The sequence below is a fragment of the Gracilinanus agilis genome, chromosome 3 (assembly GCF_016433145.1).
Source record: "Gracilinanus agilis isolate LMUSP501 chromosome 3, AgileGrace, whole genome shotgun sequence".
NCBI classification, from domain to species: Eukaryota; Metazoa; Chordata; class Mammalia; order Didelphimorphia; family Didelphidae; genus Gracilinanus; species Gracilinanus agilis.
Genome location: NC_058132.1, coordinates 596,396,228 through 596,424,114, shown reverse-complemented (window position 1 = coordinate 596,424,114; position 27,887 = coordinate 596,396,228). Strand labels below are relative to the sequence as shown.

Sequence of the window (27,887 nt, the reverse complement as noted above, 5' to 3'; positions counted from 1 at the left end):
GGTCAAGAATCCCTGCTTTATACCAGTGAAATCACAAATCAAATTCAAAGAACTTTGAAGTGAAAAGAAAAACTCTTCTATATGCACCAAGCTAGATCTTGCAGGAGGGGCTACAGTGCAGGAAGAAGAGCAGCAGGTATGAATCAAAGGAGGAAAGAAGTCAAGAAAGGAGACAGAAATAAATCTCAGAAATGGCAATGCAACCAACAAGCCCTTATAAAATGCTTCCTGTCCAAGAGGCACCATACATAAATAAACTATTTACAAAATAGTTCTTGGGCCCATGCACAGAAGCACATCAGCTAATAGTTTCTTTAATTTTAATATTTTTTCTCAAAAGGGAACAAAGGGAAAAACTAATCCAGATCCAATTTTTCTTCAGCTGTATACTGGACAAGTTGATTTCTTGGGATCCTTCTGACTCTTGAGGGTTCTGTGACTGGGAGGTTGGAGAATTACTGAAAGAGTTGGAATCCCTTATGAAGAAAGAGAGTACCAGTTGCCTGTCTAAAAAGCAACCAACTGCATATTAAATCATGATGTTGGTTTTCCAGTGTATGAAGAATTCAGTAGGTTCCCAAGCTTTACACTCCTGAAATGATGAAATTTTAAACCATATTTATTGTTGCTATTAATAATTTAAATGTCTCTCTATATTATGTCCAGAAATAGAATAATCGGATCAATTTACTCTGAAAACTATCTAGTGATTTAATTGTTACAATCAGAGTGAAGGTGTTATGTAAAACTGAGGCAACTCTCTAAAACTATTAAATAGTTATGGTTCTGCATTGGTGGACAAGATTTTCTTTACCAGGATTCCCCCTACACTAATGAAATGATAGGTCCAGATAATCCTGACCACCCAGAAAAATCCCTATTGTATCCATAGCACACACTTAATATGCACACACTTAATAAACGTTTGTTGAATTAAATTAAAGCAAAAGAAAACTGTAAGACTGAGCACTCCAAAAACCAGAATTCCATATAAGGAAAATAAATTCCAAAGCAATTTCTCTATTTTTATGGTTCCTAATAGCTGAGTAAATAATATTATTTCTAGATACTAAAATAATATACTCAGTAGCACTCTTACATCATTGAAGGCACACATAATTCTTGTAAAGATACTTGTGTCAAATATATTATACTACACTATCAAGAGTATACACATAGCCCTCATTTTACAAAAGCTGAGTAAAACCCAGATTTTGAAGGGTGGTAATACCAGTTCCATCATGAAAATAACTAACATTTGTAGAGCACTTTAAGATCTTTAAGGGGCTTTCCATATATTAACTCATTTGTTCCCTATATCAACTTTGTGAGGCAGATGTTATTAAAATCCTCATTGCACAGATGAAGAAACCAAGGCTCTAAGAGGCTAAATATCTTGCCCAAAATTGCACAATGAGAAAGTTTCTGAACAAAACTGAAAGCAGGTCTTCTTGATTTCAACCCCAGGTTCTATACTCTACCACAAAACTACAAGTTATCATTGCAGAGTCAGAAGAGTTCTGGTTGGAGGACCTTGGAAGGGATAAAAAAAAGAGAATAAACTGACCTCTTGGTGCAGTTTGTTAAAGAAGCACTAGCGAGCTAAGACAAATATATTAATTTGGGGACACTAGCAGTGACAGTGGTCACTACTGCACTAAGGACATATACAATGTCAAGACACCTATTCAAGGTAAAATGGCTTAATATAAAATATTTACTACCCTAAAGTAATAACAAAACGACATAAAAGGCCTAAGAAAACTATATGTCAAAGATTCTCAATAATACAAAGATCAGAGATGCTGAAAAGGCTGAGTACAAGGCTATTAATTATTAAGAAAGTTCTTTAAAGCTGGGAAAATTGGAAAACAATATGGGAAAAATTAGGTCTAGGTCAACATCTTACACTTTATAACAAGATAAATTCAAAATGGGTAAATGACTTAAATATAAAGAGTGAAATCATAAATAAATTAGGTGAACATAGAATAGTATACTGGTTAGATCTGTGGGAAAGGAAGGAATTTTAGATCAAGCAAGTGATAGAGAATATTGCAAAATGTAAAATGAATGATTTTGATTATATCAAATTAAAAGGTTTTGTATAAACCAAACCAATGCAAGCAAAATTAGAAGGAAAACAACAAACCAGGAGAACATTTTTATAACAAAACTTTCTGACAAAGGTTTAATTTCCCAAATATATAAGGAGCTAAGTCAAATTTACAAAAAATCAAGCCATTCCCTAATCAACAATATGGTCAAGGGACTGAATAGGCAGTTTTCACATGATGAAATCAAAACTATCAATAAGCACATGAAAGTGTTCCAAATCCCTCCTGATTAGAGAAATGCAAATTAAAACAACTCTAAGGTACTAGCAGACTGGTCTAGCAGACCTAGCAGACTGGTCAATATGGCAGCAAAGGAAAATTACAAATGTTGGAGGGGATGTGGCAAAATTGGGACACTAATGTATTGTTGTTGAGTTGTGATTGGTTCAACCATTCTGGATGGCAATTTGCAACTATGCCCAAAGAGCTCTAAAAGACTGCCTACCCTTTGACCCAGCCATACCACTGCTGGGTTTGTACCCTAAGGAAAAAAACTTGTACAAAATTATTTACAGCTGCCCTCTTTGTGGTGGCAAAAAAACTGGAAAATGAGAGAGTGACCCTCAGTTGGGGAATGGCTGAACAAATTGTGGTATCTGATGGTGACAGAATACTATTGTGCTGAAAGGATTGATGAACTAACTGGAGGAATTCCATGTCAACTGGAAAGACCTCCAAGAAGTGATGCAGAGTGAAAGGAGCAGAACCAGGAGAACATTGTACACAGAGATTGATACACTGTGGCAAAATCGAATGTAATGGACTTTTCTACTAGTAGCAATGCAATGTCCAAGGACAATCCAGAGGAAATGGTGAGGAAGAAAGCTATCCACACCCAGAGAAAGAACTGTGGAAATGGAAATGCATTAGAAAAATATGTGATCAATCATGTGATAGGGACATGATTGGGGTTTTGATGTTAAAGGATCACTCTACTGCAGATATGAATAACATGAAAATAGGTTTTGAACAATGATACATGTATAACCCAGTGGAATTGCTTATCGGATTTGAGGGGGGGGGGAGTAAAGAGGGGAAGGGAAGGGGATCATGAATCATGTAACTATGGGAAAATATTCTAAATTTTTAAAAGAGGGAAAAAATTATTTAAGGAGTGAAAATGCCCCAAAGAGGTTCAAAACACGAAAGTGTCACAGAAGGAAAAATTCAGAGGTACCTAGGAGGGACTGATGTTTCTGAAGCAGTGTTTAAACAAGTGTACTGAAGACATACTAATAAAAAAGGAAAAGTGTTTTTAGAAGTTACGGGGAGAGAAAAACATCAAGACAATATGTAAAGAACAAAAAAATGAACAATAAGTAAATCATTGGACAAGTCACTTAAATTCTCAATAACTGAGGAAACTATCTCTGAACAGCAGAAAAGGTTGGTGCTGACTTGTACTGACAGTTTTCTATTCCAAAGAAATCACAGGTATAGATCTTATCTTTATACTAAAAGATGAGCAACAGAGTAAGGTGCCCTGAGAAGTTGAGAAAGATGAGCTCAAGAAAGCCCGAGAGGTGGTTGAGATATTTTATATCTCAAACTAAGAAGTGAAGAAGCACATTAACCTCAAATGGTCCAGTTAACACTGAGCTGTACACATTCCCCAGGCAATGCAGTCATGGGCAGGATGGCCAGAAGAGCTGCTCAAACACTTGTCCAGACCATAAGGAGCTGGGGACGCAGCTACAAAGGCAGGTACCAGAGCCTTTAGTGATAATTTTAGAATCCAAACAAACCCCATAGAAGGGACAGGAATGATTTCCATTTGTTCTTGGGGTGGACAGGAGTCCAGTTCAGTTTGGGCTTCAGTAGAGTGGTTTCAGAGGAGGGAAAACCTCCCAGATTGCATCTGCTATGGAAGATTCACAGTCCAGAAGTAACCTCATATTGACCTGACTTCTACAGACAGAGATGGGGAAAGGTGCTGGCAAATGGCCACTGCTCTGGCTAAATTCTTCTCTATTAATAGACTTTATTTAACAACTTATCTGGATTCTAGGGCAAAAATTTATGTATTACCTCTTTAACACATTGCTTCCAAATCTCTCTTAGCAGATATGTTATTTATTTTACCTATAATAAGAGACTACACTGCTCAATGGCAACTGTTATGCCTTCTTGTATAAATCTGTTTTTTAAAACTATACATTCAAACCTGTATTTATTAGGTATGGGGGAGGGAGCAGAGCCACAGAAATTGAAGAGGAAAACAAAGTAGTGATATTAGTATGGCTTCATGACATATGTGTCTAAAACTTGATTAAAAAATAAAATATAAGAAAAAATCCTGGGGTTTCCCTTTTTGTATATATATAGTTTTATTTATGAAAAGAGGAAACTGAGCAGAGTATGTACATAAATTAAATATGTAATTAAATATATATGTGTATGCATATAAGAATACATGTTATACTCATGTTTCTTTGTGTGCACACAAATGTTTATGTATTCTGACCTGTCTATATTAGATGATAAAGTCTTCCAGATTTCCTTATTTTTAGGTGATTATTATGCTGGTGGTGTCAAGTTGTGTCAAGTTTCAAAAGACTTGGGCCTAACTAATCAATATTGGAAAAACTAAGGGGATCAAGAATTGATCAGATAATGCTAAAAAAACTATCAAGGAGGCTCATCTTGGGAACATATAGAGACCACTTTGTGAACCAACAATGCAGAGAAGAAACAATGAATTGGTCTAAAAATTAAATAGGAATTAGATAAAGAAGCCTGGATTGTCTCTGGGAGACTATGTGGGCTAGGACACATAATACTATATAATTTCATTTCTTCTTTGTTGTATATTAATTCTGTTACTTCACATTTTGTATTTTCAAGAAATGTAGCAATGATGATTTTGAAGCAGTTGAAAGATAAAGATATATTAGAAATTGGATTCACTACTATTTAACCATTTTTAAGAACAGCAAAATTTGCTGCATTAAAATTTTAAGACAAAATTCAACAAGAATACACAACTGTCCATAATCATTATCTATTATACTGTTCCTGGGGCTACAAAGTGCTCTACAAAAAGTCTGTAGCATCTGCCAAAATAACAATTACAAATCTAATCATACACTTTGACTTAGGAATCCTATTGCTAGCAATACTTACTAAAGATATAACTAAAAGGGGGAAAAGGCCCTATCTTTATAAAAATATTCACAGCTACTTGATGTTTAAAAGCAAAAAATCTAACTGACAATACTGCACTAACAGTGAATGGTTGAACAAATAAACTACGTCATATCAACGTATTATATTATTATCAAAGTTGATCTATAAAGAATGCCTATGAAAAATACAAAGAAACAGGGAATGATCTTTGGGACGTGATACAAAATCCAGACAGAAGAGCAAAAACAACCAGTATAGTAACTATAACTAAATAACCCAAACAAAGAGCAAGGCCCTTTCTAAGTATTCAAGAGGATTTAGAACTTGAGGGAATCAGAAAGCAAATATATTGGTATTATTCTTTTTAACCCTCCTACCCAAAGTCAGACCTGTGATTTCTCCTAGCAAGAGCTGACGACAAAAGCATCTGTAGCCAGAGTTGGAGAGCTGCCCTCTAGGACCACCCTAGGCCATAGTCACATGATGATAGGTCAGCTGCAGGCCTTGAGACTGAAGGGGGTCCTCTTGATTCCAAGGCTGGTCCTCTGTCCACTATACCATGTGGATCCTTTATTCTTATTTTGTTGAGTCCCTATTTTCCCCCACAAGCAAAATGTAAATAGCTTGCATGTGGGATTTTATTTGGAGATGCACATAATATACAGCTTGATTGGGTCTTGAGAGTGCTAAATTTGTAATAACATCAAAAATATCTCATCATATATTTAAATATACATTGGTTTTTTTAAATTTCCTTAGTTTATCTGAAAACCGTGATTTAGTATTTTAATATCTCTAAAAACATGTCCATTCCTTATCTTACCTCCTCTTGGTAATTCTGTATGAAGGTATGCCAGGCCTCTGGTCACAGAATGTGCCAAACGACAAGAGCTTACCCAATCACTGGTATGAAGACTCAAATACTTGCACAAAGAACCCTTAAGAATAAAAAAATAAAATTAGTTTAAAAAGATCTTTCTTGACTAGGGTTTCTAGACTTGATTCTGTCAACATTTAAAAATCAAAATCAGCTCAAAAGAACATCTGAAAAGCTAAAAAGACTTTATATTTATAAGGTAAGGATAAAGAAGCATTTCTTCTTTGAAGCTTCTTATGGAAATAAAGCACTATTATCATAAAGGATGGAATTTGAAGAGCCTATTCAAAAAGATCATATAGAAACAGTAGGAATGAAAGGTTTTGTTGTCTCTACTGAATTAAAGCACTTCTAAAACCCTATTATAATGGTAATGCCATAAAAAACATTGAAGGAAAAACTGACTTAAGAAATGGGAAGTAGCTTCTTGGAACATTCTATTTCCTTTTCTACTGAATCATGTATACTGCATTTATTTTTCACATAATTGATTATTTTCAATGGACTAAGAAACAAAGGAGAACAATGTATTTACTACAGTGCCTAATCAACCACAAAAGGCAGGCAAGGACAAAAATATATCACACCTATCATATTGATTAGAAAAATAAAAAAAAGGAGATTAAAAATTACAGTAGGAACATGATGGACCTAGAAGAAAAGACATCTAGAAGGTTATATTCTTTGGTATTTAAACTGCATATAATTTCATTGATAGGTATGATAACCTTTAGATTTCAAAATTCACAACTCATTCTATAAGATGAATTCCTCTGAGATTTACAAAGAACTTCATAATGAATCTTCTGGCTTCTTGGCAACTCTTTCCCAAAGATTTAATTTGCAACCTAACATGTTTTATGTTACTATTTCTCAAATACAAAAAAAGGTATCTTTGTTAAAATCTCTTTGATTGTAAGTACATAACACGGGGAATTAGTCAAATAATTAATATTTTCTATCCCACCTAACACATAATGATTATTTAAAATATTTTTAGGTAATAGGAATCATGTGTGAAATTCTGAAATTGACAATTTATTTATGCCTAAAAATACAACTCTCAATTACTTACATTAGGATAATACTCCATAACCAACAAATATTCCATTCGTGCATCAGCAGTAAATCTTTCATCTCCAACAATGAAGCGAGCAATGTTGTCATGGTCCATAAGAGGAATTCGATAAATGTTCCTCTCATTGATAAAGTTTTGACGATTGGCAAAAGAAAAAACTTTTACAGCTACTGGACGCTCATCCAAAGAACCTTTATACACTGCCCCATATCGTCCTCGACCAATCAGCTGCAAAAATTTAAATAAAGCCATGATGGTAATTCAAATGGAATATATGGTAACAGAATAAATAAACTTCCCCAAGTGGCATAAGAATCACATATTTTAACAAATAGGTCTTTTATTCCTGTTTAGTTTATTGATACCTAATAAGTAATCAGCTAACTAAAATGGCAATTAAAAACTAATGTAGAGGAAGTGGAGTTATTTTCACAGAATCTATTGCCTGATCACAAAGGATATTATTTACATGCTTAAAAAGCGTATGTTTCACAATTTAACTGTACAACTATCTTGCATAATAAACAAATTAGCCACAACTATTGTATTGAATATTTTCCTTCTGTACTATAAAACTAATTATCAAAGAATGTATTTTAACAATATAGTTTTATCTTCCAACAATGTTAAAAAATGTTTTCATGACTATTTATCTTAACCTATAATGTTTGACACTTACTAAAAGTTTTTAACTGCTGGGAAATATCATCCATGTAATCAATATCTTTAAGTATTTAAATACATATTTTTATTCTTACAAATTACAGGAAGGGTTAAAAATGTCAGTATTAATAAAAGAAGAATTGAAACACTGACTTTATAAATAAAAATGGAAAAGATGATAAAAAATAAATGCAACAAAAGAACTCAATCCTATTTTAAATGTTGCTTATCCATACTTAGAAATATTTCTTTCCTCATACTTCACATATTGCTTTGCCTCCTTATACTTTTCTTATATACTTATGTCTCATTCTAATTATAGTATTTTCAGTGTATATTATATTCTTTTTCTATCAATTGAAATAATTTTTGTAAAAAGGTTTTAGCAATGTACCTGGCACATAACAGACACACTATATAATGTTCATTCTCTTCCCCTCCCCACCTTTCTTCTACATAAATGGAATCATGATATCTTTCTATCATGGCTTATATATACATATATTGGAATTCAAATTGTCCAATTTGGCTTTTATGAGCATCTCTATGTCTTTTTTTGGTCAAGCATTCCCCTCCTAGTTGAGAAATGGCCTTTTTAATATTTTTTGTTTTTTAAAAATGTTCCTTTTTTTGATACATTTTAAATGAGCAAGTTACTTAACCCCAACTGTCTGTCTACCCTTTACCACTCTCTTCTGCCTTAGAATCAATCCTTAGTATCAATTCCAAGGCAGAAGTTAAGAGTTTAAAAAAAAGAATTCATAAGATAAAGAAACCATTCTGAGCTGTAACAATCAGTAAACACTTTCCAGAAAAGGTGAGATTTCTTTCTGTCTATAAGTAAGATGTAATAAAATGGAGGATACTGGGATCTATCTCTTCTTAAAGAGAACATATTGAATAAAAGAAAGACCTCAACGGAATTCTTACCTCCAGAAGTTTTAGATTATCTAGGTCCAGAGAAGGCTCAGAGGCTGCTGCTTCCATCATATTCATACTGTGAAGACCTTGCTTACGATCCCCTAGAGGCAAACAAAGGAGTCTTATTAATACCTAAAAGAAAAATTTATCATTTTTTAAAAGGTGGATGGAGTATCTTTAATAAGTTATATAGTAGAAGCAAAAATGAGAGCTAATGTATCAGTTCAACAGAGAGAATCTTCCCCAAATGTTTAAAAACAAGGAATTCTTTAACACATAAACCACTAATCATACCACTAGACTTGTAAATCAAGGCCAGAAATGTCTACCTCATGAGTTCAGTACTAGTAGACTGGTTCCTCCAATAGACAGTGATACAAAAGAAATCAAACCTTACATGAAAAGGAATAGAAACTCCAGGAGATCAGAGACCCTTTGGCTTTGGCATTTGTATCCTAGTGAATAGTAACGAGCTTAGCTAACTATAGTTGCTTTAAAAATCCATATCAAATTGAATGGACCCACAAAATGAATCTAAATCAGCAAAACCCTGAAACTTTACTATCTATAAAATGAGTAATACCTTTTAAAAAAACCTTTACCTTCCATCTTAATAAAAACATTCATATTATGTATCGGTTCCAAGGTAGAAGAGAGATAAAAATTAGGCAATGGGGTTGTGACTTGCCCAGTGTCACAGAGCTAGGAAATATCTGAGGCCACATTTGAACCCAGGACTTCTCACCTCCAGGCCTGGATCTCACTGAGCTACCTAGCTGGCCACATAATGACATTTTTTTTTTAACCCTTACCTTCCATCTTGGAGTCAATACTGTCTATTGGCTCCAAGGCAGAAGAGTGGTAAGGGTAGGCAATGGGGGTCAAGTGACTTGCCCAGGGTCACACAGATGGGAAGTGGCTGAGGCCAGATTTGACCCCAGGACCTCCCGTCTCTAAGTCTGGCTCTCAATCCACTGAGCTACCCAGCTGCCCCCTATAATGACATTTTAAATCAAGAAAACAAGAAGAAATTATTTCTTTAAATTAATTTTTAATCAGTAAAATCTCTTCACCAATATTATCCTCTCCCATAAAAAAAAAGAAAATCCTTGTTATACGCATGAATATGAAGCAAAACAAATTTCCAAATTGGCCTTTTAAAAAAATTCTTTTACCGTTTATTTTTTATTTTATTTTTTAAATTCTAAATTCTACAAAAGCAAAGTAAACAAGCATTTTCATCAACAAAGAGAAAGAAGATTGTACATAAATGTTATCACAAATCCCTCAAAAGTTTAGTTTACTTTTCTATATTTGCTTTTTTTTTTAATTAAAAAAAGTCTTATTTTGCACTCAAGTTTACTTCTTCAGTGTAAGGGTTAAAAATGGTTTGACTAAATTTATGAGTTAAAAATGTTGTGGTTGCCATTTATAAAAATTAAAGTTAAACTGTGAGTTAGTAGACTGTTTAGTAACTTTATTTTCAGCAAGGTAGAGATATTAAAGTGGGAAATATATGAAGGAGGTAGAAAATATTGCCTAGCTAAAAATACTCTAAATCTTAATACTAGTGCCTCCAGACCACGAATGCGAATGCGAATCTCACCAGTCCACAAGAGTGTCTCCAGTCAGGCATTCCAACAACCAAAAATTGAAGTTGAAAGAGGCTGAACTGCAAAGGGCAATCTCTCATGCCAAGGAGGCAAGAGTCTCACCCAAGTAAGCGTCCCTCTTCAGCCCAAGTCTCCAATATAGGAAGCTGAATCTTCACCAGCATCCAAAGTCTGGACCAGGAAGCAGAAATCCAAAGAGCCAAAAGACGCTGAAAACCGCCAAGAACCTTCAGAGCACACAAGGCCAAGACTGCCAAGAATACCACCAGAGCTCATGCTCCCAAGGCTAAGAACCACCAAGAATGAAGAGATGGGCCCAAATCTCTCTCAGGCTCCCGCTTTTATACAATTTTCTCCACCCATCAGTTCTCCTTGTCACATCTCAGGAATCAATCACAGCCTTTCAATTTGCCTAGCACTGCCCAAGGGAAAGCAGTGCTTGTGGTCTTTTAGGGCATGAACTTTCTTTGTTAGTGACTTACTAAGTGTTAAATGGGGTACATTAAGTTCTTGATTGATTAACTTAAAATAGACAAGGGGATAAAATTCTCTTTCACAATAGTAAAGATTTGGGTATGTTTCATCCTTGATGCCTGGAATGGTCATGACATTGATCAGTATTCCTCAGTCTTTCATAGTTGTTTGTTTTTACAATATTGTTGTCATTATACAAGCTGTTCTGTTGATTTTGTTCACTTTACTCTGCATTAATTCATAAATTTTCTCAGAAACTATTCCTTCAGTGCTTTTTTTACAGTACAATGATATTATATCACGTTCACATAATATACTTTATATTCTCCCCTCCTTTGGCCAGTTCAGATTAAAGTGAAGTTCAAAAGTAAGCCACTCCTTCACTCCTTCTTGCTTGTTTTATAGATAACTACTTGCACACTTTCATTAGGTGAGATAATTTCCTATAGTTTTCCCCTCCCTTTTTCTTTCTATCCTCTTTCCTTTGTTTTTTCCATTCTTCTTGTAAGATCATCAATGACATTATAGAAGATAAGACATTACACTCCCAGGACGTCTAATTAGAATTTCTCTACGATCTCTGATAAGGGCAGAGTCGAAGGGACTCATATCATCTCTCCATATATAATCAGTATATCTTTATTAGTCCCTTATGATTATTTGTTCATTTATTTATGCTTTATTTTGTTGAAAAGTATACACTTCCCTTGACATCTGTGTTTGTACTTCATAGTTTCTATGCAACTCTTTTCATCAGGAATAGTTGGAAGTCTTATTTCATTAAAGATCCATTCCCCTCACTTTGTAAGATTATACTTGGTTTTGCTGGATAAGTTATTCTTGGATGTAATACTAAATCCTTTACATTTTGAAATATTATATTTCAAGCTTTTCACTCCTTTAGAGTAGAAGCTGAAAAATTGTGTGAGTCACTGGCTCCTCAAAACTTGAATTTACCTTCTGGTTGCTTGCAGTATTTTTTTTTTCTTTTATGTGGAAGCTAAGTGTTTTAACTACTACATTCTTGAGAGTTTTCATTTGGGATTTGTTTCAGGAGGTGACTGATAGATTCTTTCTATTTCTACTTTGCCTTCAAAAAGACCTGAGAGTTCTTTTTTACTTTTTTTTTCAAACCCTTATATTCTGAGAATCAATACTAAGTATTGGTTCCGAAACAAAAGAGCAGTAAGGGCAGGCAATTGGTGTCAAGTAATTTGCTCAGGGTCACACAGCTTAAAAATGTCCATGGCTGTAGCTGAACCCAGGACCTCCCATCTCCAGGCCTACCTCTCTATCCATTGAGCCACCTAGCTGCTCCATACTTTTCTTCTAAGATTTCTTGAAAAAGGATGGCTAGGTTCTTTTTTTGGTCATGTAATCCAATGATTCTTAACTTTTTTCCCCCTCTTGATCTGTCTTCCAGGTCAGTTATTTTGCTTTAAGATAACTTATTTTTCTTCCATTTTTTTTCCAGTCTTAAAATTTTGCTTTAATATTTTTTTTCTTATCTTAGAGAGCCATTGGGTTCTATTTGGTCAATTCTAATTTTCAGAGAGGTTTTTTTCTTGGTTAAGATTTAATAACTTATGGCAAGCTGTCAATTTTCTTTCTAATTATTTCCTCCTTAGCTCTTATTTCTTTTCTTCTAGTGCTCTCAATTCATTTGTAGAAACATTTTTTTAAAAATTCCTGCTAAATCTCTTCCAGGAATTCTAACTAATTTGTGCCCAGGCTGTATTTTTCTTTGAGGCATTGCATGTATATATTTTAAAGTCATTGCCTTCTGGGTTTAGATCTTGATCATCTTGATCACCATCACAGTCTTTTACAGTAGGATTCTTTTTTTGATTACTTGCTCTTCTAGTGTTCTTCCTGACTTGGATTTGGTGTTAGGGCTCTGCTCTGCATTTCTCTAGGAAATGTCTAGGCTGGTCCTGTTCCAGGCTCTCAGGGATAGACTGAAGACCTACAAGCTTTCTGGGCTCCCAAAGCAGCCTGATCCAAGGCAGTGTTTTACTACCTCCCCTGGCCTGGGTTCTGCAAATTCCTGAGAAGATTTTGGATCTGAGCAACAAGTTAGCTTCACCCTTAAGCAGACAGTTGTTCTTCCCCACTTCCAAAGACTTTGTATCAAGTCATCTCTGTGTATGCTCATGTTCCCCATTACACCCTTAACTCCAAAGCACATACAGGGTAGAATATAAGCTCCTTGAAGGTCAGGGCATAGGCATTTTTTTTGGTCAAGTTCCTAGCTTCTGGTACAATGCCTTGCTCATATTAGAAATTTAGTAAATATCTATTGATAGTAAAGGTTATGAAAAAGAGATTAAAAATAATTGAAATTTTACCTGCCAGCATCCTATAGCCAAAGAACAGGGCAGCTATCAAAACAGCTAATACAGAGACTGATGCCAAGACAATTACTATTGTTTCATCTCGGTGAAATGAATGAGGAGGACCTGAAAGAGAACAAATTAGACTGTTATGTCACATTAAAGAAGGTATGTTCTTCTAAAGAACTAAAGTCTTTTAAAAAGTAAGTGAAAAATCAAACTCTTGTTCTTAAATTACATTGAAAACCTACAAGAATAAAAATAATTGAGAAAAAATCAATTAATTCATGACTTTATATGGCACATAAAGACAAAGTAAATGAAAAATCAATAAATTCATTACAAGACATTTTTAAAACCTTTACCATAATTAATCTTGTAAAAAGTTTGGAAAACTGACAGATTTGTTAGGTAGGGTTCCACATAATAAAAAATCAGATCAAATGACAGCAAAAATATATAAATAATTTTAATCTAAAAAACTCAATGTTATTTCAGAGGAAGTTGGTGAGATGTGAACTGCAGAAATGGCTAAGAAATTAAAGTGAAGCAATTTAATGGTGAAAGAAGCATTAGTATTCCTTAATTTTTGGTTCTTTTCCCTTTACAAAAAGAATTATAAATATTTTAATATGTACTATAAATACTATATATATAAACAGGCAAACTATAAATACTATATATGCTATATACTATATTTTTTGTATATATGGGTCCTTTTCCTCTTTCTTTGAACTCTTTGTGGTATAGGCCTAGCACTGGTATCACTATGTCAAAGGATACACACAGTTTAAGAACTTTTTGGATATAGTTCCAAACTGCATTGCAGAATGACTGAGATAATTCATAGCTCCACCAATGGTGCATTAATGTGCTCATTTTCCTGCAATCCATTTAACGTTTATTGTTATCCTTTACTTTATCAACTTTGCCAATCTGGTGGGTGTGCGATGAAATCTTACAGTAACTTGAATTTATATTTTTCTAATTATCAGTCATTTGAAGCACAGAAAAAATATAATGAAAGCTTGGATTTCTTTTTCTGAAAACTGTCTATTCCGATCCTTTATTTATCAAGTAAGAAATAGTTCTAATTCCTACCAGTTTGAATCCTTACCTTACATATTTTTTAAATGAGAACTTAATCAAAGAAACTTGTAAATATTTTTTCACAGTTTTCCCCCTTTTAATCTTAGCTGCATGTTTGACAAAAAATTTTTAATTTTATGTAATCAAAACTGTCCATATTATCTTCTGTAATCCTTTCTAATTCTTTGTTTGGGCATATATTCTTCCTCTATGAACAGGTGTAAAGAGTTATTTCTCCCCTGCTCCTCTAATATGTTGATAAAGCAACATTTTATATCTATGTGAATTCATTTGGAGTTTATCTTAACACATGGTGTAAGCTGCTAGTTGAAACCTAATTTGTCAGAATGGCTTCTGGTATTCTCAGTAGTTTTGGGGAGGTCAAATAGTGAGTTCTTAGGGCAGCTAGGTAACACAGTGGATGGAGAGCCAGGCCTAGAGTCAAGAAGACCTTGGTTCAAATCTGGTCTTAGGCATTTCCTAGCTGTATGACCCTGGGCAAGTCGCTTAACCTCAATTACCTAACCATGACTTCTCTTTAGCCTAAGCACCAATATTTAGTATTGATTCTAAGACAGAAGATAAGGATTTTTTGTTTTCTGCTTGTTTGTTTTTTAAACACCAAATAGTGAGTCCTTAACTCCAGTAATTTGAGTCTCCTGTAATATGCAAAATGAATCTTTTCCTCTTATTGACCTTTTAAATTTTTCATCAGTACCAAATTATTCTGATGATTACTGCGCTTCGTAGTATAGTTTGACAGTATTGCCAAACCTCTTTCTATTCCACTTTTTTCATTGTTTCCCCTGAAATATATTGTTCCACCAAATGAATTTCATCATTTTTTTTTAGTTCTATAAAACAAATTAATATAGAAAACACTGACATTTCTGTTACATTATCTATCCTGGGCTACTCCAGAAAAATCCAAATTTCTCCCATTATTTAGGCATGTCTTCATTATTTTAAAGATGGTTTGTAGTTGGATTCATAAAGTTCCTGTGAATATCTTGGCAAGCAGACTCCAATAGGAGGTTAGGTGGAAATCCTTCAACTGAAAAATTAAATGTATTTTGAAATATAGAAAAAAAATTTTTTTGCATTCACATCAAGGCCTGAAAAATATTACTAGAATTGTAGTTTGAGCTCTGAAAATATATTCACTGCAAATTTGGGAAGGGAGGTCATTGATGCTTATTCTAACTTCTGAGAGCAAGTGACATATATAAAACAGCTTGGCATTACTTGTGATTCAAACAGTGTTAGTTGTCTAATTGAATTTACTGCAATATTAAAGTTTTGCATATAAGCTGTTTTGCCTTGAAATTTTAGGTTGAATTTATTTTTATTTAAGGCAATGGGGGTCAAGTGACTTGCCCAGGGTCACACAGCTAGGAAGTGTCTGGGGCTAGACTTGAACCCAGGACCTCCCGTTTCTAGGCCTGGCTCTCAATATACTAAGTCACCCAGCTGCCCCCTGGGGGCATTAGTTTTTTTTTTTTTTAATTTTTTTTTTTAAACCCTTGTACTTCGGTGTATTGTCTCATAGGTGGAAGATTGGTAAGGGTGGGCAATGGGGGTCAAGTGACCTGCCCAGGGTCACACAGCTGGGAAGTGGCTGAGGCCGGGTTTGAACCTGGGGCATTAGTTTTAAAGGAATATTCTCTTATAACAATGACCAAAATGGAAGTAAGTTTTGCCTGATAATACATGTATAACCTAGATCAAATTGCTTACCAACTCTGGGAGGGTGGAAGGAAAAGGGAGAGGAAGACAATTTGGATCTTAAAATTTTGGAAAAATATGTTGAAAATTGTTATTACATATAACTGGGAAAATTAAAAAAATGTATAAAATAAAAAAATATGAAGGAAATTCAGAATTATTGAACTGAAGTAGAACCCTGGTAAGATGATGGCAAGATCAAGAAAATGATCATTGCTCTGTATGGCTAAGATAGTCACACATTTCATGTACCAGTAGCTTCCACAAGGAAAAAGAATTAGCCCTATACTCTCTTGCTGGTGATAATACCACCCAGAGCTTAACTCTACAGTAAGGAAGACTCGAAGTTTAGAATGTAGGTCAAGTACTGGCTGTCCATCCCTCCCCTCTATGTCTTTGCACCATTTTCCCCATCTTCCTGATCTCCCTCCTCTATTAGGAACCTCTATTTCCTTTGAACTGCAGCCCAAGCACCACGAGCTATACATCTTCTCCCATCCCCCTAGCTACTAGTGCTCTTCTTCCTCAAATTACCTACTATTATTTTATATACTATATTCTGCATATACCTATACATACATGTTTTCTTCTCATTAAATTCTATATTCTATGCAGGAAAGATAGTTTCATTTGTGTTTTTATGTGACTACACATAGGACAATGTCTTGCACTTAGTAGAGCTTTTTGATGGCCTAGCTTTAAAGATCATTATCCAAAGACTAAAAATACAATTTAATTACAATTACATATAATTAAAAAAACAATTAATTTGAATGAAATTTGTCTTCATGACTAGAAAGTTGAAATTTACAATAATAAAAAAGAAAGTTTTCAGGATTATTCTTTGTTAACCTTAAATTGACAGAAGATTTCATAGAATTTTGATCTGGAAGAAGTTTTAGGTCTCACTTAAATTGATCCCCTCCCTTTACAGATAAGGAAATTGAGGTCTAAAAAGACTGACTTAAACTAAGGTCACACAAGTAGTAGAGATGGAATTTAAACCTTTCTGACTCCAAATTCAGGGTTTATGGAAGAAGATGGCAGATACTACAAATATTCCAGGAAAGCTCAAAAAATGCATCAGAAGGAAGAGAGATAAAGAAAATTATGGAGCCTGCTCTAAAACCCTACACCCAGTCCAGGAATATACAAGCTTTGAGTGGAGACGACACGGCAAGGTAAAGATAAAGACCCAGAGAGGCAGACGGGACCAGACTATCCAGAGGCCTCAAACAGCACTGCCCCAGGTGTGGAATAGCAGGAGACGCGGGCAGCCCACACCTCAGGCCTATCACAAGAAAGAACCAAGGCGACACCTGACAGGCAAAGCATCCGGGATCTTTCAGAAGGCTAACTGCCAGCATAACATCATCCAGTGGGTCCGAAGAAGCTGCCTTCTGCCAGGGATGGAGCCACTTCTAAGTCTGGAAAGTGCAAGCAGGATCCAAATAAAAGAGCCACAGCCAAAACTTAAGTTTAGTAACCAGGAAACTAAGCCAAAATACAGAATTACTGCGAGAGGAGGGGCCTAGTTTGGGCACATTCAAGCCCAAGCAGGGCCTGTTGACACCATCCAGGAATTCAGGAGGAGTAGAATCTGACCTAAGCAAAAGCCTCAATCCAGAAACATTGGCTAGAGATATGTCTGAAGAGAAGAGAATTGAGCATAATGGAGAAATACAATTGCCTGAGAAAAGCCCAAGAAGTAAACCCAGAAAAAAGAGAGTAAGAATCAACAGCTTAAAAAAGATGGCAATAAACCTTACCCAAGAACTGAACACCCTGAAAACCAGAATGGGCCAACAGCAAGTAAAGAACTCCATGAGACAAAAACCCAGACATTAAAACAAAATCAAAAGATGAAAAAAAAACAGAAGAAAATCTAATTGACCTACAAAACAGGTCAAGTAGAGATAACCTGAGAATCTTAGGACTACCTGAAAATACAGTGTTCTTTCCACTATGCTACAAACAGTGCATACTCCAAAATATGAATAACTAAAATGAATTTTTTATGAAATACTTTTAAAATGAGGATAATTTTCATAATTATTTTTTCATAATGAGGATAATTTTTATAATGAGGATAATTCTTTTCATGGAATTATTAAGTGGGACAGAGTAAGTAAAAATAAAAGTCACCCAAAATGACAACTGCCTAAAAAAAAAATCTGGGCTCAACAATCATTAATATCAATAACAACCAATAGTTACCTAGTATTTTTAGGTTTATAAGTCCCTCAAAATTTGAATGGTTAACTTTGGGAGTTAGAGGAGGTGATCTCTCTCACTGGAAATCTTCAAGTAGAGGCTGAATGCATACTGGATGGGAGTATATTAACTGTAGGGATTTCTTTTACACGATGGCTGCTAATGACCCTTCTAATTCTAAAAATCTATGATTCTGTGAATTCAATTCAACCAACTTTTAATTAAAATTTTTTCTTAATTTGTTTGTTGGTTACATTAAAATTCCTAGGGATCTCATTCCCTCCCGCCCCTCCCCATATTAGAGAAGGTATCATTGGACAATTTTTTAAAAGTGAATATATAAATTATCTTTCATTTTTCTGTTTATCAGTTCTTTCTTGGGAAGTGTACATTCACAAGTTGTCCTTCAAATGTTAATTTTGTAACTGTATATAATTTTCTCTTGGTTCTGTTCTGTTTGCTTTTCCTAATTTCATGTCAATTTGTCTATATTTTTTTTTATTAACCTGCTCATCATTTAAATGCCTACTCTGTGCTGAGTGTGAAGGATATAGAGATGAGCAGGAGGGAGGGAAAGGGGGAGAGGAAGAATCCTAAGCCTCAAAGGAAATTTAACATGTAAGCAGTGAAATAGAAATAAGGAAGCCAACATGGAGGAGGCAGCCCCTGAGCTGAGTCCCAAGAAATAGAAGAACTCTGAGGGATTCTCTAGTCTTCACACACTTCTTGTCCCCTTGCCTTTTTCCTGGCTGTCTGGTGTGCTGCATCTTCACGTCTCAGACTAGGTCCTCCACTGTGCAAGAGATTCCCCCCTACCCAGCTGCCAGACTCCCTTCCAACTAGCTGCATCTGCTCTGTATCCATTGACACATGGGCACATTCTCTCCCCCTTAGAATGAAATCTATTCTAGGGCAGGAGCTATTTTGTTTTTGTCTTTGTACGACCAGGGCCTTTATTAGTACACAGGAGGTACTTGATAAATGCTTGTTGATTGACTTAAAGGTGAAAATGAGAAGGAAATACATTGGGGGGTGGGGGGTGGGGGGAGACAACTGACTATGCTAACATATGGAGAGAAAGCGCAGACTGAGATGGGGGCAACCTAGCCAGTACGGTTAGTGGGAACAGACGTTTCATTAGGACAAGGCGATTATCTGGGGTTTGTCTTTTTATCCACAGGATCTACAGCACTGTGTGGCACAGAGCTAGTGTTCAATGAATAAGCTTAAAATTCATGGAGTAAGGTAATGTGAAATAAGGCTGCAAAGGTCCGCTGTTTTTTAAGAAAGGAAGTGACAAGGTCAGACTTGTGCAGGAAGATTAAGTTCCCTATGTAAAAAGTGGAAGGCTAGAGAGATAAAGCAATTAGTCCAAGGTCAGGCTAGCTATAAAGAGCACTGCTGGGGTTTGATACTTCTTTTGATTCCAACTGTTCTGTCTAGTACACACACAGAATATAATCATATATTTTTAAAGTTTATACTTAGGGGGCAGCTAGGTGACTACATGGATTGAGAGCCAGGCCTAAAAATGGAAGGTCCCCATTGCCTAACCCTTACTTCTCTTCTGCTATAAGAAAGCAGAAACAAGACTAGCCCCAAAATTTCCTCCACAATTACACGGTCTTTCCCTAACACCAAGTCTAAAGTAAGAAAGTTAGTTGGAAGTATAAAGAAAAACAAAAAGGACTCTATCATAAAAAGTTATTATGCTGACAGAGATGCTCAAGATATCAACTCAGAAGAAGAGAATGACTCCATTAACAAGCAGAGCCTCAAATAAAAATATGGCTTGGGCACAATTTCAACTAAAATTCCTTGAAGAAATGAAAGAAGAATTTTTAAAGGTTAAAAAATGTTTTTTATAAATGAAATGAAAGTGCTAAAGAAGAAGAAGTAAAAGCTATGGAAGAAAAAATTGGAAAAGAAATTAGTAAATAGCTTGGCACAAGAGCTACAACACCCTGCCCAAGCATCAAACTGCATGAAAATTAGAATGGCTCAAATAAAAGCCAATAACTTCTGTGATGCAACTATTAAAGTGAAAATTGGAAAGGAAAAAATAGAAGAAAACTGAAAGGTAACTCAGAGCAAAAATAACTCACCTGGAAAACAGATTGAAGAGCAAAAAAAATAAATAAAATAAAGAATCATTGGAGTAACTGAATGCCAAGATCAAAATCAAAAAAGAGCCTAACCATCTTATTGTAAGAAAAAAAATTTTAAACTCTTATCTTCTGTCTAAATACTGTGTATTGGTTCCAAGGCAGAAGAGTGGAAAGGGGTAGGCAATGGAGGTTAAGTGACTTGCCTAGGGTCACACAGCTAGGAAGTATCTGAGGCCAGATTTGAACCTAGGACCTCCTGTGTCTAGGCCTGGCTCTCAATCCACAGAGTCATCCAGCTGTCCCACTATTGCAAGAAATCTTAAAGACACTCCAAAATGAAAACTCCCAGGAATATGACAAAAGCCAGAAATTTCAGGTCAAAGGAAAAAATATTGCAAGTAGCCAGAAAAAAAGAATTCAAGTACTTAGGAGCCACAGTCAGGATCACACAAGATTTAAGGTATACCAATAAGTGGAAATTCTTAGCTGTGTCACTTTAACCCCCATTGCCTAGTCCTTACCATTCTTCTGCCTTCAAGCCAATACACAGCACTGATTCTAAGGCAGAAGGTAAGGGTTTAAAAATAAAAAATAAGAGTGGAAAGCTTGGAATATGATATTCCAGAAAGCAAAGGATATAAGCATTCAGCTAAGAATAATTTACCTAGGCATATTAGATATAATCTTATAAGAAGGAAATGGAATCTTAAAGAAATAGAGGACTTCTAAGCATTTCTGATAAAAAATCAGAACTGTGTGGAAACTTTGATATTCAAAGGAATTAAAAGAAACATGAAAAGTAAACAAAATCAATCATTCAGTACCAACAAAGCCTAATTACATTCTAATATCATTAGCATCAGGATACCTAAAGGAAGTCTAATTCCACAGAAGAATAGTGTGTGATTTTGCTATGGCTTAAGACTGGGAAGAGAGGAAGAATACAGTGGGGGAGAGGGGAGAGCTAGAAAGGAGATTCAAGAAAACATAATCAAGGGGTGCAAATAGACAACCACATAAATGTTTTTTCTTACTTATCCCAGATAAGAACTCTATAGGAACTCACTTAACTTTACTGGTTTTATCATTTTATTCCACCAGGCACTCTGGTGGACTTGACTGAGTTGGGTGAGGGAGGGAATAAGAATTTATATGGTGCCTCCTTGGTGCCAAGTACCATGCTAAGGGCTCATTTGATATTCTAAAGAACCCCGCTAGGTATGTGATATTATTCCCATTTCACAGTTGAGGAAACTGAAGTAAACAGAGGGTATGAGAGTTGATCAGGGTGGCAAAGCTGGTCTTCCTGACTCCAGACTCGGTGTTCTATCTGTCTCATTAATTCCAGTTCTATCTTTCCAGACTACCTGTCCTTATACTGTATTTCCCTTCCTTATGTTGGCTCCCATTCTGTGCTGTGTTCTGTTCTGTTCTGCTCAGTCCCGGAGTTCTGTTGGCAGCCACCTCCATTTCCCAAATCCTGGCTGGGATGAGGAGGATGCCCTGAACCTCAGGCTCGAGGCTGCTCTCCCCCTTTTCTATATTGTACTCTGGGATCTGGAACCTCACTCAAGAAGCAGAATAGAAGGGGAGCTTAAATGCTAAGAGGGAGGAGGAGCAGGAAGCTTGAGAAGAACCTAGCTAAGGAATGAAGCAGAACATCAATTCAGAGAAGAATAAAAGATGTTTGGAAATTGTTAGCTGTGTGATCCTGGGTGACTCACCTAAACTGTCTGCTTCAGTTTCCTCATATAAAAAATGAATATAATAGCAGCACCTACTTTCCAGAGTTATTGTGAGGCTAAAATAAGACAATATTTTTAAAACACTTTGTAAACCTGAGATATATGTCTATTATAGAAACATAACATATAATTAAATAAATGCTATGATTTTTATTATTATTATTATTATTATTATTATTATTATTATTATTAAACTATCTCCTGTAGTTTGGTTCAGGTTGATATTTCAGGTCAGTGATTTTATTACCTGGAGCCAGTTTAAAGGATTATGTGAGTCTTCTACTTGTCTACTGCAAATTAGCATGAATTGTCTAGATTGGACTCTAAAGATAAATATAAACATCACTATAACCTCTTCTCTCCTACTATCCCACTTAGTATTTCTGCTCCTGTGGAGCCATTAAAAGTGGGAAGAAAACACAGAAACATCCGAAGAAATCTGTTATTACTGTCAGTGACATCTGCTGCTACTACTGACACTGTTAGTGACTGGCCTCCAGTCACAAAGTTAGTAAATGCCTGAGGTCTGTCTGACTCCAGGTCCAGCACTCTTATCATAGTGAGCCACTACCCAGGGACCTGTCTACAATCAGTATCTGAGAAGATGAACATACCTGACCCTCTTTAGCCTGTTTACAAGCATCCCCACAAAGGGAGTAAGACACTTTTGGACTTGGCTGGTTTCTAAAATGCAATGGATTCCAATATTTGCATTTATCTATCCACAGATAATCAGGAATTGACTTGCAGGCACAAAAGTAGCTTAACATGTACTTTTAAAACTACCTTTTGTGCATTTATAGTATAATAGTGGATTTAAGGAAAAGTTAAAAACTCTCCTTTTATGTCTTAAGTGAATCCTGATAATGGTAACAATATTTCTTAATCATGAATGCTAAACCTTTCAATTCCTCCCTATAAATCTGCAATTAGAAAATTGCAATGTTGAAAATTGTCATTACAATTAATTGGGAAAATAAAATACCTTTGAAAAGTGATTGTGATGAGGATAAAATGAGATAATATTTGTAAAGTGCTTTGCAAACTTTGAAGCTCTCTCTCTATATATACACTGTAGGAGTTAAATTAAAGTTGAATACTTGAAGTATTATTTTTATAAAGTTTCTTATCTGATGAAATAGAACCACATGGCTAAGATTTCTACCTGCTCAAAAGTCCTGTGTTCACAGCTGCCCTCACAGGAAGAAAAGAGAGATAAACCAGAACACCCAATTTATCCTGTATACATCAGCATGTAACAACAGGAAGTGAGTGGGGTTCTGGGAATCGTAGTTTTGAGAGGGATTGCAGTTTTGCTGGGAATCATAGCTTTACTGGAGATCGTAGTTTTTAGGGTAATAGATTCTAATTTCACAGTCTCCCCTGAGATCTTTTGTAAGACTACTCTCCCCAATGGATCTTGTAAACATAACCAACTTATAAATTACAATAATTTGTGGATAAAAGGGGAAAAGAACAAAACCAATGATTGCTTGGCGCATTGACAAAAAGCTAATTAGAGGGCAGTCCCTTTCAGCATAAGAGTATACATACAAAATAAATGTGTTACAACCCCCCACAGTTCAATTTCACTACAACCCAAAGTTTATTCTGGATCTTTTGGTGCAATGGGAGGTTTCTGCAGGCATCTCCATGGTACCTTCTCCAAGAAGTTCACTTTCTGGATTCAGGGAGGTAGTAAGTTTCTTTACTTTTATAAAACTAGAATTTTATGACAATTAAACAATCCTCTCTGAGGAGTGTGTTGATAAACACCCGGATCAACTCAGGATATATTAATTTTCACTAAGAAAAAGCTTTGTAAAAAAACGGTAGCATAGCAGCTAATTCAAGAAACCTTTTGGGTCTAAAAAGTCACCAAGAATCTAGATCATTCTGGTGGAGGTAGATTAAGTTGAAGAGTTAAAAATCATCCAGAAACTACTTAGACTTCATGGGAAAATGCTCCCTCTTGGGGGCCATTTAGGGGTATCATGACCCTTAGGAAAACTTTATAAGTCTATAACCCATCAGGGGGGTAACCAGCTCCTTGAGTTTGCTCCCTTCTTTGGCATGAGACTGTAACAGATCTAAGAGGCATGTCTTTTATATGTCTCATAGATCTGTTACAGTCTCATGCCAAAGTCTCATGCCTCCATTTTAATGTGGAGGTGAGATATTTAGGGGTACCATGCCCCTTAGAAAAACTTTCACCTTCTGGATGAGATGTTTATATGTCTCATCCACTATGTTTTTACAAATGTGGAGGTGGGGAATATAATAGGCACTTCATTCCAGAATGAATGGAATTTAAAATCAATTTAATTAAAAAAATTTTTTTATATCATTAAATTTTCCTGGATTTTTAAAATGGTATTTTCTCCATAATGTAATAGCATATATAGCTAATTGTCAAAACACAGTAACTTAAAGTGACATAGTGTAACAGAACTTAAACAAAATAAAATCTTAAAACAAGCAATCAGAATATACAATATATGTGACAAGATACAGGCACTGAATTCAAGAGTCCTTTTTTCCAATTCCGATACAAAGATTTCCATAAAACAATGGAGTCTGAAAAGGCTTAAAAATTTCTCCTCCAGACTCTTTAAAGTTCCTTCCCCTCCCCATGATCATTATCCATTTAAGTTCCTTTTGTCACATCTCTGGGATTTCCCATAGAGAGGGAGAATTCTGAGCTGAACATAGTCTGGAGGAATCCCATATTGGATGTATTGCAGAGACTAGGCAGGCCAGAATGGCAATGGGGTGTAGGGAGATGAATTTCTCCCCTGAATCTCAGGTAAGCTAATTGCAAGGACCAGAGCACCCAGGAATGGTAGGAAGAAAAAAAGTCCTAAAACTGGGAGCTATTGGAAATAGGCAATGCACTGCTCTTTCATAGAGTGAGCCATACTTGCAATTCTACTTCCTATTTGGAAGAGTAACCTTCCTTCCCCTTACTCCTAAGGGTAAAATGCCAGAGAGCAGCTTGCATCCCCTGCCACAAGGACAGAGAGTTAAGAGGGACTGCCTAAGGGAAACATACCCAGGCATCCAAGGCAAGCATTCAGCTGTTGGCAATGTAAGGGAAAGAGAGATTTTATACTTTTCAAGCCTCTGGAAAGTGGCTCCAATCGTCAGCATCAGCATCAACAGCAATGGCTGTAGTAGGAGTAAGAGGAGCAGGAGCGGCATAAACAGGTGGCTGGGACTACCCAGGGAATTAGCAGCAGGAGGCTAGGCAGGGTGGGGCAGGCACTCAAAAAGCTGTGGCAGGAGAAATGTGGTTTCTTTTCAAACTAATCTACTCAGAGAGAATGAAGGGTTTCTGAATCCCACTTCTGGTTACCATAAATGTAGGAGTTAAATTAAAGTCAAATACTTGAAGTATTATTTTTATAAAGTTTATTATCTGACAAAATAGAACCATGTAACTAACTAAGTTTTCTACATGCTCAAAAGTCCTGCGTTCACAGCTGCCCTCACCGGAAGAAAAGAGAGCTAAAACTGGAACTCCACCCAATTTATCTTGTCTACATCAGCACGTAACAACAGGAAATAAGTGGGGTGATGGGAATCATAGTTTTGCTGGGAATCATAGCATCACTGGGGATCATAGTTTTTAGAGTAACAGATTCTAATTTCACAATACACACACACACATAAATGTCTTTGGGATTTTTTTGAGTAGCTGGTGCTTTATCATTATGAGCACAAAAAGTCTTACTTTATATGGAAATCATCTCTCTTAAAATATATTAAACATTTTCTTGCTTAGCATCACTAAGAAAACAGAGCATAGAATTTAGGTTAGGAAGCCTTAAGAATTATCTAGTCTGGTCCTCTTGTCTCACACATGAGGAAACTGAGTCCTAGAGAGATCAAGTGACTTGTCCATGGCTACACAAATAATAAGTAGCAGAAACACAATTTTAAAGTAGGTTTTCTTGACTCAAAATTTAAGTCCTTTTTTCCTACAAACACATATTGCCTCATCAAGGACCACATTATGCTATAGAATCCAGAAATGTTCTGAATGGGCCTATATGTGAATATTCTTCTATCTCCTTGTGGGCCACATTTCATGTGCCTGAACTCAATGTAATTTGAGAGGTATGAAGGAGTCATCTACTTCAAATGGATCGTTTTTTTGCTGCCTACTAGATAATTGGAGTGATAAAAAAAAAAAAAAAGAAAGAAAGTATACCATTCAGCATTCAGGCTTGCATACTGATAGGTAAAAATCAAAATTATTTTAAATGCTTGTCAGGATGCACTATATTAGGAAGCATTCAATAAGATTTTCAAACGACCTCAAAGTCAAAGTTAAGCTGATAAGTGCTGCTTATATTACAATGAATATTTAATTGCTAGAAAAGGAACACGCAATAGTTAACATCGCTACAGTGATCCTATATGCTATATGTAGCTTTTATTTTTCAAATACCTTGTCCCCATTAACCACCAAAGTGATCTGGAAATTCTAATAGTCTGTCCAAAAGGAAATAAACAAATTAAGTCAGCAAGCATAAAAGATTAAGAATCATAGAATGGGAAAAACACAGCCTAATGAAATTATGAAATGACATTCATGATATCAAATAAGAAGTAGCCAAACAGTGGCTATACAGCTGGAATTAGACAGGTATGTTTGAGCAATGGAGCAGGGGCAATGATTTGTTACATAATAATTGATGTGGTAAAGGAGACAATTGCCACAGCTATTTCATGGAACAGAACATGTGAGAAGACTGTGATCAAACACACCCCAATGCTAGCTCAGAAGATGTGGTAGGAAGTTTGGCGTTTTCCAGGAATTTAGAAATGAAAGATAAGGTCGTGTTGGGGAAAGAAACATGCAATTGTACAACTTTGGCCTGGGGGGGGGGGGGGGTCTCATTCAGCTCCACTCTAAAATGGGGCCAGAAGAAATTGGGCCTGATGCCCTCAGAGGTACCTTTCAATCCTAATTTATGGGTTTATAAATCTTACTATGAACCCTTAATTTTTCAAAACTGAAGTAATTTTAAAAAATGAATAAACTAGTGGACCTCTAATCTGTAACAATGCTTAAAAAATGTTAGAGAAGAGAGCTGGAAACAGTATAATTTAAAAACTGTTTAGATACTTACTCACTTCTTTTATTTTAAAGGCTAAACATTTTAATGGATTAACTTTCCAGTATATGTCAAATGAATTTAAAAATGAAACCTCAGAAAAACTGCCAGCACAAATAATTCAGCATGTGTATTCATGTGTGCATGCAATAAAAAGGCTATTAAATGGAAAGTTCTGCCAACCTGATCATCCTGTTACTTTAAACGTCCTCTTCTGAATACCGCAAAATCTATATATACTATACATTAAACTGTCCTGATCTCCCAAGCTCTTATAAACCCTCTTCTTCCCCTCCATTAACTTTTTTATTTAAATATCCAGCCAACTTTAAAACACTGTTATGTATTCTTGTGTATGATGGCTGAGCTTGTACAAGCAAGTGCTTCCTGCATGCAGATCAGACGGGGAACCGCTGTCTGCCTTAATGGAGCCTGGGATGTTTCTGTTTACAAATCCTGGAGCCAGGCCGGGACCTTGACTGGAGGCATGCTGTCTGCTTCCTTGCTACACTCAGCCTTTGTCTGGGTCTGTGTCAAAGAAAGAACATTGCTGTGTGTGGAGTAAGCAGCAAAGGAGTGGTTTAAATAGAACACACCAGCACAGGCTCTTTAATCCTTTTATAGTCCCTTGTAGAAAGGTAAATTAAGGATTAGGGGGTTTTCTAAAGAAAGCGATAATCC

The 27,887-nt window shown here is 35.7% G+C and overlaps 1 protein-coding gene across 1 annotated transcript in view; it reads right to left on the bottom strand.

The window, feature by feature from the left end:
* The window catches only part of BMPR2 (bone morphogenetic protein receptor type 2), a 210,895-nt gene that overhangs the window by 20,615 nt on the left and 162,393 nt on the right, over nucleotides 1-27,887 (bottom strand). Inside the window, exons 4-7 of the mRNA XM_044670646.1 lie at nucleotides 13,218-13,328; nucleotides 8,792-8,883; nucleotides 7,196-7,426; nucleotides 6,067-6,181 (exon numbers count right to left, since the gene is read on the bottom strand). Of these exons, the coding sequence (XP_044526581.1) occupies nucleotides 6,067-6,181; nucleotides 7,196-7,426; nucleotides 8,792-8,883; nucleotides 13,218-13,328 (549 nt within the window). The remainder of the gene's footprint in view (nucleotides 1-6,066; nucleotides 6,182-7,195; nucleotides 7,427-8,791; nucleotides 8,884-13,217; nucleotides 13,329-27,887) is intronic.